The 13877-nt window shown below is 39.8% G+C and overlaps 2 protein-coding genes across 2 annotated transcripts; both read left to right on the top strand.

Annotated features, from left to right (window-relative positions):
- Nucleotides 1-1884: 1884 nt before the first annotated feature.
- tmed10 (transmembrane p24 trafficking protein 10) lies at nt 1885-9231 on the top strand. The gene is made up of 5 exons (XM_061052121.1): nt 1885-2121; nt 3006-3126; nt 3405-3478; nt 6674-6800; nt 7876-9231. Exons 1-5 carry the CDS (start codon nt 1945-1947, stop codon nt 7995-7997), a joined length of 621 nt encoding a protein of 206 aa, XP_060908104.1. The 5' UTR covers nt 1885-1944; the 3' UTR covers nt 7998-9231.
- Nucleotides 9232-10127: 896 nt separating this feature from the next.
- eif2b2 (eukaryotic translation initiation factor 2B, subunit 2 beta) lies at nt 10128-13380 on the top strand. Its single transcript, XM_061052120.1, has 8 exons — nt 10128-10370; nt 11303-11423; nt 12108-12259; nt 12385-12548; nt 12628-12723; nt 12802-12939; nt 13022-13088; nt 13178-13380. The coding sequence occupies exons 1-8, from the start codon at nt 10199-10201 to the stop codon at nt 13333-13335; spliced, it is 1068 nt and encodes a 355-aa protein (XP_060908103.1). The 5' UTR covers nt 10128-10198; the 3' UTR covers nt 13336-13380.
- Nucleotides 13381-13877: the final 497 nt, after the last annotated feature.

Here is a 13877-nt window from a genome sequence, read left to right as displayed (position 1 = left end):
GGCTGCAAATTAGGAAATCACATACACACCTATTAGAAATGTCCATTTTCATAGCAGAAGTAAACATGTTTACAGCCTGGTTTAAAAAAAAGAAGAATTTGGTCTGTTTAGATTATTTCTTGATCGGTCCCCACTACAGGGGTGAATTTGAAAAAAAAAGAAGCTAATCTGTTAATAAGGCTAAAAGTCATTCATAATAAGGGGCGTGGCTGATCTGACTGATGGGCGGGCGTGTTATAGCGGTTTGTCAGGAGGCTTAAAGCCTGCCTCAGCTTCAGCTCTTTCCCCGTTACTGGGTTGACCAAATGTTAGTTTGAGACAGCATTTCCCAATGTGGCAACCATCATTGGTGGGCTTCAAATGTCAGCTTGATAAACCAATGGGTGACATCACTGAGACTACGTCCATGTTTTATACTGTCTATGGTTTAAACACTCACATTAGAGTGAAGGAAAAATGTTTAACCCTGCTGACTGGATGCAGTGTAGGTCATAAAACCCTGACTCCTCCATGTTAATAGAAGGGACATTCGTCAAACTATGATGCTAAAATACACGTCAAATACATTTTTATCAAACCCAGATTCGTGATGTTTTTTCATGTGGAATTGTTTTTTGACTTATTAGTTGTATATTGCAAAAAGAGCTGATGTAACTCATGATTGACAGCTCTGTTGACAAATGCAGATCCTTGGAGTTTTGTATTTTTTTTTTAATTGTTGATATAAACTATAAATTAATGAAACTATAATAAAGATATTTTGCTCTGCTGCTACAGTTTAACAGTATTATCTGTGTAATTGCTCAGGAACAAAGGGGGCACTTAGGTTGCAAGAATGTTTCGGATTCATAAATTCTATCCCTCATCTGCCAAATGTGGCAGACAGCTTCACTAAAAAGTTGTAAAGGTATTGGTTCTCTTTCAGTTTTATGCATGAATCCATCCAGGTTTACCATAAAGTCTATTTATTGGGGACCGCCAAGATTTTTAGCAAAGGGTTTTTATCCAGCCTTGCTCAGCTTTTGACCCCTCCATAGGGAAATTGACTTGGAATGAACCTGAAATCTTCACAAGGAGGAGCACAGCCAGGGCAAAGAGGATCATGAGTGATCCCCACCACCCAGGCAACGGACTGTTTACGTGGCTACCCTCTGGCAGGCGCCTTCGACACATCAAGGCGAACACAGAAAGACTCAGGAAGAGCTTCTTTTCCTCAGGCTGTCCGGACTGTTAACTCCACTCTCCTCAGTTAAAAACGAAACAGAACTGTGACTACATGATGTACACACACCACACATTTCAATCTGCACATTGCACTTTGACACCCTGGACACTTTACACACTGACACTTTACACTGTTTAAATTATTCTATATTTTATATTTTGTACATTCAAATAATTCTTTTTTTAAATTTTTACATTATATTCTATTTTACTGGACCCTGGAAACCCTGGACACTTTACACACTGACACTTTACACTGTTTACATTATTCTATATTTTATATTTTGTACATTCAAATAATTCTTTTTTTTTTAATTTTTACATTATATTCTATTTTACTGGACCCTGGAAACCCTGGACACTTTACACACTGACACTTTACACTGTTTACATTACTCTATATTTTATATTTTGTACATTCAAATAATTATTATTTTTATTTTTTACATTATATTCTATTTTACTGTAAATATGTGTATTAGTAATTTGAGTGTTTATTGCATGGCCTTGCGGAACAGTCCTTACATTTCACTGCACATCTGTATGAGCGTGTGACAAATAGAAATCTTGAATCTTGAGCTGGCAGATAGGGTGTAGTTCTCCCTCCAGGCCGGCGGCGGCGCTGGAGAGCCCCGTCAGGCCGGTTGTGTGAGTTGGAACTTGGTGTTAAGCTGGCTGGTCTGGCACGGGCTGGTTGGTCGGTTTGTTGAGGGGTTAGCCATGGCTCGACTCGCAGTGCTACTGCTGTTACCGGTTCTTATTGAATCCGTATTCTCCATTTCTTTCTTTTTACCGGTCAACACAAGAAAGTGCTTACGAGAGGAGATCCACAAAGACGTCCTGGTCACGGGGGAGTATGAAATAAGTGAACAGGCGAACACGAAAACTAATCTGAAGGTGAGCACAGACCTCGACCAGCTACCTGTCTGTACGGAGGCCGAAATGTCTCCATCCAGTTACCGTGCATGTTGACTCACATTAGCGTTAACAAGAGAAACCCCTAAGATATAGAAAGTGTTTACAGTCGGTGCAGTGCGTCTGATTTATTATCTTTCTATTGTGAACATCGTCTGTAGCCTAGGCCTCGGAAACTCGTCTTCCTGGTTTTAGTTGCTAATTAGCGAGCTAACGTCAGTGATCGCCACCCTTATTGGTTATGTGTATGCTTTGGCATTCTCCTAATTTAATCCGACGCCATTCGTTTTATCACCTACCGTGGGTGGTTATTCTACCATATTAGTGCGACTGGCTTGTGTGAAATGTTTCCTCTCCATGTCAGCGGCTCTGCTCTGCTGCTGTAACACGTCAGTCTTACCCTCCATTCAACAAGCTAGCGGTGTTAGCACATTAGCCCAATTAATGACACTCCACAGCGTGTAGGTACTCATGTTTTAATCGAGGGTTTCTAGGATTCTCCCTACATGTAATAATCTTACAATTGTTGTTAAGAGGTTGCACCCTAACGGAGAGTGGTTTTTTTTTGTATTGATAAACAGTCTTTATGTTGAACAGCTGCTAAGAAGTAACCAACATGCTGCTGTTAGTGTTAACCTGATTTAAACTTTTTATAATTGCAATTAAATATCCAAAACTAAATCTGTAGATAGAAATAGAACAGAAATTATTGAAATACCCTGCTAAAACCATTTAAGTTCATGTCTTCACTTTGATCACTAAAAGCTGCAACTCCTCACATTTGAGATTCTAGGATGTTTTTTTTTTTTAAGTAAAAGACTAGATGGATTTTTTGTAATCCGGCATTATTTTCTTTAACTTTGCAGATCACAGATTCCTCCAGCCACACTCTTTACTCCAAGGAAGATGCCACAAAAGGAAAGTTTGCATTCACCACAGAGGACTATGACATGTTTGAAGTGTGCTTCGAGAGCAAGTCACCCATGGGTAAGTGCCACGATCAGGTGGCTCACTGTCACAAAATTCAGATTTATTGGGACGCTGTCAGCTTAGTGGTTGGTGCGCAAAAGAAAAGCTGAAAAGATATTCGGGATGAATGAAAGGGAAATTGCACCTAGTGTTTGGAAAAAATAATAACAGTGAAAAGTTTTTTTTTGGCAGCTTGGAGATTTTTGCACTTCAACTTTGTTAACAAAGCATAAAGAGGGAACACATTTACTAAGTGATTTTCATACGATGCTGACATCTCTGCTCATTTTCATCAGGGACTGGAAGAGTGCCTGACCAGCTGGTCAATCTGGACATGAAGCATGGTGTGGAGGCCAAAAACTATGAAGAGGTAAGCAGGGTCGAAGAAGCATGCTTTCTTTGTCATTGTAAAGATGTGTGGATATCTGTCTGCAGTGCGAGGACACGATCAGTGAATGTGGGTCATTGGTCTGAAGGCGGGGCTTTCAATAGATCTATTTTGTCTACATATACATTGTAGTTTAATAAAAGCCACAGGTCTATTTCAATCAACAGCCAACATGACCCTGGAGAAATTATTTTGGGTAATCCAAACATTCATAATACAATAAAAACTTTGTTTCTTCTTTTGGGAAGTTGGTTTAAAAAAAAAAAAGGATTCACTCGACTCACGATGCAATTCTCTCATGATTTATTTTAAAGAATGAGGCTTTAGACAAATTATGACTGAAAAAGATTCCTTTAGGGGCTGCAAACCCACTTGTCAGTGTCGCCTTTTAATGTTTCTTATCTCTCAACAAGGGGAGGTGATTGGAGCTTCTCGTTGTGGTGTCGATTAAATGCTGCATCATGTTGCTTGTGCTGTTTGTCTTCTTTGTGGTGCGTCCTCAATTTCAAAATCTTGCTCCGCAGCTGCCAACCGCCACTGCTGACACTCCCGATGTTATTGCGTTTAATTTCTCGGAGTACCGATGTGACTCTTGACACCTTTTAATAAATTTATCACGATTTTATGATTAATCTTTACGTCCCTACTCATTAGTATGATCCTTGTTAAATGTTTCACTACATCCTAACTCAAGAAACCTTGTTAGATAAGTATCTGTCCAAACAAGTATATTCTGCTCATGCACCATAATTAGATTTCTGCAACATCTAAAAAAAAAAGTTGCAATGTTTAACTGGCAGTTGAAGTTGCAATTGTCAAATTATGAGAATGACTTAGAGTTGACCCAGTATTTACATAAGGGGAGGGTCTCTGCCTCCTCTACACTTCACATTTTCCTTAATAGGGACATATCCTTGTGCATCATCACTTACACTACCCAGCAGTTCTTCTGAGAATGAATAACACTTGGTGCTGTGGGTGCCTCAGGCAACACTTAAAAATAAGAAGTGCTAAAGCTCTGTGAGGCGAGAATCACCCTCCCTCCCACACGCTGCACAAACATGACGTTCTGTTCTGCTCATAGTGGAGGCGGATGTTCAGGGAGAGCTCGGGTGGGCATGCCTGTTTGTGGGAAGGTGGGTGGAGCTGAATTCACACATGTATTCACCTGCGTAGATGGGTGTGTTACTGGTAACACCGATTTTGTTCTTTGACAGTGTTTAGGTATGTGGTCTTGGCAGATGCAACCTGTTCTGTAAAAGTTTCCTGTTTTTTTGTTCTCTGCTTATTTGATGTCATATGCATTCTGCATTTCTAGCCAGTTTTCCTTTTTAAAAGGTTTTTTTAGAACAACTAACCGTATCTGGGGCTGCTGCAGAACTCCGACTATAGATTGGTTCATCAGACAAAGAAGAAGAGAAACAAAGTTGTTATTTGTTTAGCTGTTTTAATGTGTTGCGTTGCTTTGTCAGTTCACGCTTTGGATGAGACAGTATTATAATTTCATGTCACAATTATGCAGGCCAACATACTTCTGATTCACAAAACATTTATGGAAATGAGCACAAAAAGCTTTCAAACTGGTACTGAACTGACTGGAATCCCTTTACCTTACATTGTGTATTTATTGTAATACAAATGTGGCAAACAGTAAGAAATCATGGAAAAACAATTCATCTCAGTGTAGGTTATCAGAAATGTATAAGCCCTTTTGCATGAATGCAGGATAGATAAACAATACATTTGATTGTCATAAACTAAACACTTCTTAATGATTATGGAGATTCAACACAGTCTACTTACTATGTGTTGTTGTTAAGGATGTAAAGATGAATCTTAAATTGTGATAAATCGATTCAAAGGTCGCAATAATATCATGAGCATCAGCAGCTGTAGATCAAGATTTTGAAATTGAGGACGCACCACCGTCTTTTAAATCGGAGGTGTGGAAGCATTTTGGCTTCCCCAAGACAGGAAATGAAAGAGGTGAGAAGATAACAGACAAAAAGACAAAAAACTGCAAATGTTGCAAGAAGACAGGGAACTACACAAACAGCACAACCAACATGATGCAGCATTTTAATCGACACCACAATGAGAAGCTCCAATCACCTCCCCTTGTTGAGAGATTTAAAAAAAAGGAATCTTTTTTATAATTTGTCTACAGTCTCATTTTGTGAAATAAATCGTGAGAGAATCGTATCGTGAGTTGAGTGAATCGTTACATTCCTAGTTGTTGTGAAACACTTCATCTCTGCACACGTGGGCACACTGACTGCACACACAGTGCTGCAGGAGAATAACACAGAGCATCATCAGGGACAAACATCATCCAGCTCATTCAGGTGGAAGGACTCAGGCTACAACCTGAGACACCACAGGCCAGTGAGCTTCTTCACTCACAATGTCCGCTTCCACAACAGCTTCTTTCCAGTCGCTGTAAGACTTGATCACAAGACATTAAGTCGGGACTGAAATACCACACCCCACACCTCGCCTGCTCAATAGACAGCTATCCACATCATGGGTGATAAACCTGTTTTAATAACTATTCGCAAAAATGATGCAATAATGTGCAATAACAGCTGTGGACAATTTTCTCTGTGCAATACCATGATCTTAAAAATCTCATGCAAAACTAGGTGTACACAATTCTCAGGGGTGAAAAAAAAAATACTCTGAAAATACTTCAGAGTTCTATGGTGCCCCTTAAGAAACATAATAGGGGGAATACTTTTTTGGAAAGGGTTAAATCAGGCTTTTTCAGTTTTCTCTTTCTTGTCAATCACTCGTCAGCTGAGCAAAAGTGTTGTCATCTTTTTTTTTTTTTTCATTAGCTTTGACACATTTTTGTACATGCCACACGTTTTATATCGGTGAATGCTCTCTTGAATTTTCACTGCAATCAAGCTGAACAAAAGTTTGATAAAGATCAAACGCCACCTCAGGCGGTGCAGCTGTTCAGTTCACACCAGAGTTCACATAGAAGCCATCTCACCAGTCATTGATGAACAGGTGTAAGTGGGAGTACACAGTTCAAATGCACGAGGTGCATTCACAGCTCATGAGGGACACCTACTGGACAAATTCAACAATGACACTGTTTTGAAAATAATTTCTATCATTACTATGAATTCCCAGGCATCACTTTTTAACAGCTTGTGTTTGTCTCTCCAGATTGCCAAGGTGGAGAAGCTGAAGCCTCTGGAGGTGGAGCTGAGGCGACTGGAGGACCTGTCAGAGTCCATTGTGAATGACTTTGCTTACATGAAGAAGAGAGAGGAGGAGATGCGGGACACCAACGGTGAGAAAGCAAAGAATTTGGTTAACTTGCCTACAAAACACGAATTACCAGAGGCGCTGTTGGCCTAGCAGTTAGGTCGCACTCCTTATATGGAGGCAATAGTCCTCAAAGCAGGCAGCCAGGGTTCTAGTTTAATCTGTCACTCCTTTCACACAAGTCATTCCCCCCTCACTCTCTCTCTCTCTCCCTGATTTCCTACTTTGTCTAAAAAACATTAAAAAAAAGAAAAGAAAAAACACAAATGACAACTTGTACAAGACAATTTCTCAGCCCCAAAAAATCTGGCTCACTTAATTAACTTAAACATCTTATCTTGTCCTTAAACCAGGCTGATATTTTAAAGATTACAGTTTAGCTAAATCATGTCTGGGGATTATTTTTTCTAATTCCCTTCGATCATATTTCTTTTTTATATTTGATCGCTGAGACGAGACAGCAAGTATTTTGGGGAGAGAAATGTTTGACCTGTTCATCTATTTTCACAACAATCACAAGGCTTTACAAAATAAGATTACTTTTTTTTGCACATCAGAATTTGTGTCTGCTTCAATCTCAATTAAAGCTATTCAAGTTTTTCCCCTTGATTTTGGAAAAGTGAAGCTATTAATGGGAGTGAGATGTTAGTGTAGCATGTGGTTGTTTTGACAGTTATTGTAATATAAGGCTCAAAGACACCATAATGTCTACATCTGCAGCTCTTTACTTCTTTTCTGTTTCCATTCCATTGATATCAAAAAGACAAAAGTACATCTGCCCTTCTCTCTATTTGTCAACACTAGTAAGAACAGTAAACTTAAAAAAATAAACTCAATGGTCAAAATCTCACCCATTATGTTCAGAGTAAGCAGAAAATGTTCAGGTTCTGCTCATGCAAAAAGTCCAGTTTGAAAAATATGGTGACTTATCTGACTGTACAAGATTAATTATAACTTAAAGTTTGAAGAAGCTTGAGGAAGTGTTTGAATCACCATAGGGAATGGGAGTATAGTTGTCTCTTTTTGTAGGTTGGATCATTGTATTAAACAAGAAGCCCCTGACCAATAATAACACTCTTCTGTTCCCCCCCCCTCTCCAGAGTCAACCAACACGCGCGTGCTGTACTTCAGCATATTCTCCATGTGCTGTCTCATCGGGCTGGCTACATGGCAGGTCTTCTACTTGCGGCGCTTCTTCAAGGCAAAGAAGCTGATCGAGTAGAGCGACTCCTGGCTCCTTCACTTCGAGGGAAGCTGCCTGCCAGCCTGCCAGCCAGCCAACACATCCCAACATCCACCCTTCTTGGACTAGCTTCATCAAACAACAGACAGCAAGTGGGGTTGAGGGGCTCTCAAATTCTAGATTTCACGGCTGAAAGAGTACCCGGCTTGTCCTCTGAAAAAAAGATCCACCTGCTTATTAAGTGGCTTGAAACATGCAAAGCGCTGTAGGGAGAAATGCACTGTGAGGCATGGAGAACGCACGTGTCCTTCTCTATGGTACCTCTCATTTCTGTCTGCACTGTTTTAAATGTTGCAGCTTTCTCAATAAGAACTTGTTCCTTCAATCAGTTGAACAGTGATGTTTGATTTTGAGCTCACTTTGAATGGATGTGCCATGAGCGAATGTCATTTGCCCCTCTGTTGATGTACACATTATTTGCCACGCCAAGCAATCTAGATCCTTGGTGCCCTTTTTATCAAGTGAAGGCTATTTGAAAAAGTGGTTTGATGTTACTTTGATGAAAAGATTGGCGACCACTGAACTCCTGTGTTTTGTCACTTAATTTGCATACATGTTTGGTAGCTAAATTTAACAGTGTCTTTAGGTTGTTTTTTTTTTTTCATTTTGTAAATGCTTCTTAGTTGCTTTGATTGGTTTATATTTTTGGGTGGGGGGTTATGAGCTTTCTGAGTAATATTCTCTTAGTTATTAAAAAAAGGTCACTTTTATGAGCTCTCTCACGTTCTAGTTTTGTTTATGAAACACCTGAAAAAATGAATTTATCACCAATTAAAATAGCCAGAAACCAAAACCTTTGTCTTTATACTTGTACACATTTCTTTTGTCAGAATGCTTTGGGTGGAGGTTTTACAGCAGATGTAAAGAAGGATACCCAAACAATTTAGAATTTTCCTTTGTCATTCACGCTTTATCTTTACACACTGGTAAATTTAGTAATCTGTTTTAAATTATCAAACTATCACATCGTAAGTACAGTGACTTGCAGATCCATCCAGCTTGCTTTGTTTGTTCAGACATTTATTTGAGGCTTGGGTTACAAGAGAGTGTGGGATTGTTTTTTGACAGGGATTAATTAAGGCATCTGTCATGGATACATTTTTAACAATGGACATGCGCATTGTGCGTAATCAATAATTTTTATGTTGACTGATAAATTTTGTAAATTTGTGTTGGGCTTTTATTCAATAAAATATTGGATGGATTTACATTAGTTATGCTGTCTAGCATGTTTTTAACTCGTTTGTGCTTAATGCATGGGTCTGGAAGGAGTTGTTGGAAGTCACGTTTCATGATGTAGGTCATTTCTGCAACAAGGCAATTCAAAGTGCTTCACACAAGACATCAAACGCATCAAGACAAAGGAATAAAGAAACATTAAGAATAGAACATTTAAAAATCACTAAACATTCACCGAGAGGATTAAATATGAATATGTGTACGAAAAAAGATCCAAAAGAAATGCAGACATATATTATTATTTATGAAGGCTGTAATTTCACAGAAAAATACTGACGATATCTCCATCTTTGAGAGTATATTCAATTGCCACAAAGCTTTTGTTGCTCTGCTGGCTGCTGTAGTGCCCAATGAAATAGTTATTTTCAGACTATAAATTTACTTTTTTACATTTTTATTGATTCAGTTTTCAGGTGTAATTCGTGATCAACTTGGCCTGCGCAGTTGTGAGCAACTCTACCTGTTTGATCCAAGTTAAGATAATAATTGTATTCATCTATTGAATATATATAAGTGTCAATCCAAGGGCATATAAATTATTTTTAATTGCGCCTGAGCTAAGACAGTTGTACAAAGCAGGAGAAAAGCATTTGGTTATCTATCCTTGACAGATGGACAAAAGCCCCTGAAGGCTGCAGATGACGAAACAGTACCCACAAGAGACTGCAAATGATCGCGCACGGATTATAAACATCGACTGTAAATATTTCTATTTTATATTATCTTTGCGACAGGGATCGGGGTGGCGGTAACTCCACTTGAACGCTCGTTTCCAACCGGAGTTTACCAGACAGAAGAAGAAGAAGAAGAACACCCGGACGTACTCCTAAAGTACTTCCTCTACCGTGTAAACACTTGCGTTGTAGATTCTCTTGACACATTGGGTTGCCTTTACCTTTTCCCTCAATCAGCTAGTCCTGTTTTTTTTTTTTGTAAGAACGATGCCGGGCCCTGACAAAGAAACAGACCTGACGGAGAGGATTGAAGCCTTCCTGTCCGACCTGAAGCGTGGAGGGAGTGGGACGGGGCCGCTGCGAGGCTCGGCGGAGACAGCCCGAGAAACGACCGCCCTGCTCCGCAGAATCACAGCCCAGGCTCGGTGGAGCAGCGCAGGTGTGTCACGCTACTTTTACCTCAGCTTACCTCAGTAATTACAGCAACACACGTCACAAAGTATGTCACTTCATTGTAGGGTGCTATTGTTGACATGAAGTCACAGCTGTTGTAATTTCAGCAACAGCTGTGAAATGTGTGGTAACAGATACCTCTGGTCACTACTGTGGGGGAATTACTGCAGTGTCAAAAGAAGGATTTTGGTTGACTAATGAGTGGACTGCTATGTTAGTTTCATGAGGCTACAGGCCCCTGGTTCCCCTGGTTGTGTGCAGCCATGGTAAAGATATGCAGGTGAAAACTCAGTCTGTCTCACACTGATGTTCCTTATACCGCAAACAGAAAGGTGCAGATCTCCCATTATTAGATTAGATTAGATTAGATTCAACTTTATTGTCATTGTGCAGAGTACAAGTACAGAGACAACGAAATGTTTTTGGCGTTCTAACCAAAAAAAGTGCAAAAGAGCAACAAAGGTGCAGTACAAACATGAATAGGCATAAAGTGCAATATGGTAGTAAGGTAAGCTGGTGCAGAGGATACAGGTAAGACTGGTATATTATAGAGCAGCATTGATGGATATAAGATAGTTACAGTATGAACAATATTTACAGTATGGACATAATAAACAATAAATATCAAGTGGCATAGGCTATTATATATACAGTCAAGTAGTATAGGAAGTGCAGTGTTCAATGTAAAGTCAAGTACAAATGTACAGTCAAGAATTTAGGAGTAGTGTCCACGGGGGGGGGCAAAGTACACTTTGGTATGGAGTTCAGTAGGGTGACAGCCTGAGGGAAAATAATTATTCATGTGTGTCATGGATGAAGATGTGTATTAAAACAGTTAGTATAGTTCATAGCAGTTTGCCATTATGTGTCGCTTATTTAGATGATATCTTATTCCGCTAATAATGTTCTCCATTTCAGGCGATCTGATGGAATTAATTCGAAAAGAGGGCCGGAGAATGACTGCCGCCCAGCCATCAGAGACCACGGTGGGAAACATGATCAGACGGGTACTGAAAATCATCAGGGAAGAATATGCCAGGTGAGATGCCTCGTGGAGGAAACGGAGTAAAACACTGTTTAATCCAGACTATTCACTGGGAGGGTTGTCGAATAAAGTCACTGAATATACATTCTTTTATTGTACATAAGGCCTCGTGGAGAGAAGATGTGGAAAAAAGTTCAGTTAAAGGTTGCTTCCTTCTGAATAATCAAATTCACCAAGGTTAAAACCTGATTTAACCCCCCCCCCTTTTTGTTTTTACAACAGCTCAATTTAGACCAACGTAAATATTCAGTCTTTTTTCTTCATGAAATGTAAATTTATCAGGAAAAAAATAAGCTGTCATGCAATACATTTTCCTGCACATAAGTGTCTATCTTGCTCAGGGACGCTTTGACATGCATACAGGAGGATCCAGCCAACCACAACCCGCCCGATCTCCTTAGCAACACACATCTTTAATACAACAGTTGTTGTTTTTTTTCCCCATGAGGTGTTCTTTCATCCACTGGTGTTTCCCTTTCCTAACTATTCTGGGTAATGGCACTTGCTGTATTCCTGATTTTGCTCATTCACTTAATCTACTGGGTTAATGCACTGCTTCTGATCTACCACCTTCCACATTACACAGTGTGTAAGAAAATAAATGCAGTGTTTCTACAAAGCTTGACTAAACTTGACTAAAGCTTGCTAAAAACGTATGTATGCTGTGGTTCTCTGCAGATCTCGAGGCAGCAGTGAAGAGACCGATCAGCAGGAATCTCTTCACAAGCTGCTGACCTCTGGAGGACTCAGCGAGGAGAACTTCAGGCAGCATTTTGCCGCCCTTAAAGCGAACGTGATCGAGGCCATCAATGAGCTGCTGACAGAGCTGGGTGCGTTTTATTCCCCTACAAGTTGTTTATCCATCTGCAGGTCTTTCATTCATACAGATATGCATTTATTTTGTGAGGTTAACAAAAAGTCACTTTATTTTTCTGCACACCTTCACCTTCATCAGAGGGAACAACGGACAACATTGCAATGCAGGCTCTCGAGCACATTCACTCCAATGAGGTCATCATGACCATCGGCCGCTCTCGCACAGTGGAGGCTTTTCTCGAAGACGCTGCACGAAAACGCAAGTTCCACGTCATCGTGGCAGAGTGCGCCCCCTTCTGCCAGGTAGGAAAACAAGAAAACATGGTGCCACTGATGTCCATTATTTTGTATATATTTTAATTGAATGTTTTTGTTCTTCCAGGGACATGAAATGGCGACCAGTCTATCAAAAGCTGGAATTGAAACAACCGTGATTGCAGACGCTGCCATATTTGCAGTCATGTCTCGTGTTAATAAGGTATTTAACGCTACAGAAAGCTTTTGGAACCATCATGTCACAGCAGGTGTGTTAAACTGTGCAATGATCTCTTTTCAGGTCATCATTGGTACGCAGACAGTTCTGGCAAATGGAGGGCTGAGGGCCGTCAACGGGACACACACTCTGGCACTTGCAGCCAAGCACCACTCGACCCCTCTGATTGTTTGTGCTCCCATGTTCAAGCTCTCTCCTCAGGTGAGAAGACCCTCCTACATGCAAGATTTCTGTCATTTCTGCTGACAACAAATTAAAAAAAACAAGCAATTTGTGTCCTTAGTTTCCAAATGAAGAAGATACCTTCCATAAGTTTGTCTCCCCACATGAGGTGCTTCCTTTCACCGAAGGTATCTCCCACATTCAGAACAAATTATTATTGATATTCAGAAGTAAATATTTCAGCCTTTGAATTTACAGTAATCCTTTTGTATTTTAGGTGAGATTCTCTCAAAGGTGAACGTGCATTGTCCCGTGTTTGACTACGTCCCGCCTGAGCTCATCACTCTGTTCATCTCTAACATTGGAGGACATGCACCGTCATACATCTACCGACTGATGAGCGAACTCTACCACCCAGAAGACCACGAGCTGTAACCAGCTTAGCTAAGAAAATAAATTAAATGATAATATAAAAAAAAACTGCGATGTCTCTTTAATCAGTCATCACATATGATCCAAAGCACTTCATCTACTTTCTCTTCTTTAAATGTATGAATTCCAATGAATCAAAAAGGTTTTAGGTTTACTTAAGACACAATCATTTCAAGGTCTGTAGGCACAAATAAAAGTCTTAAGAATTTATTATTATTCATGTCATAAAAAATCTACATGATTTCAAGAACTTTATTTTGAAGAGGGAGAATAAGAAACATCTTCATTTGTATAGCGCCAATTCAATAATGTATTCCAAGACACATTGCAAAAAGAGCAGGTCTAGTCCTTACTCTTACATTTAAGACCCAACATTAATCCATCATGAGCACAGAACTAAACTACATTTATTTTAATGATAGCAAGGGAAAAAAATGCCTTTTAACAGGCAGAAACCTCAAGCAGCACCAGACTCATGTTGAGCAGCCATCAGCTGAAACTATTGGGATAGAGGGAGGTGCAGAAGGAAAGAGAAGGATAGAGAC

This window comes from Labrus mixtus, chromosome 12, assembly GCF_963584025.1.
Source record: "Labrus mixtus chromosome 12, fLabMix1.1, whole genome shotgun sequence".
Lineage (NCBI taxonomy): Eukaryota > Metazoa > Chordata > Actinopteri > Labriformes > Labridae > Labrus > Labrus mixtus.
This window is presented reverse-complemented; position numbering and strand designations above follow the sequence as displayed.

Coding starts and splice junctions, on each gene's coding strand:
- tmed10 (XM_061052121.1), top strand. CDS start 1,945: ATGGCTCGACTCGCAGTGCTACTGCTGTTACCGGTTCTTATTGAATCC. Junction 3,127..3,404: donor CGAGAGCAAGTCACCCATGG/GTAAGTGCCACG, acceptor CATTTTCATCAG/GGACTGGAAGAGTGCCTGAC. Junction 3,479..6,673: donor AGGCCAAAAACTATGAAGAG/GTAAGCAGGGTC, acceptor TTGTCTCTCCAG/ATTGCCAAGGTGGAGAAGCT.
- eif2b2 (XM_061052120.1), top strand. CDS start 10,199: ATGCCGGGCCCTGACAAAGAAACAGACCTGACGGAGAGGATTGAAGCC. Junction 12,260..12,384: donor TGAGCTGCTGACAGAGCTGG/GTGCGTTTTATT, acceptor CACCTTCATCAG/AGGGAACAACGGACAACATT. Junction 12,724..12,801: donor TCATGTCTCGTGTTAATAAG/GTATTTAACGCT, acceptor ATCTCTTTTCAG/GTCATCATTGGTACGCAGAC.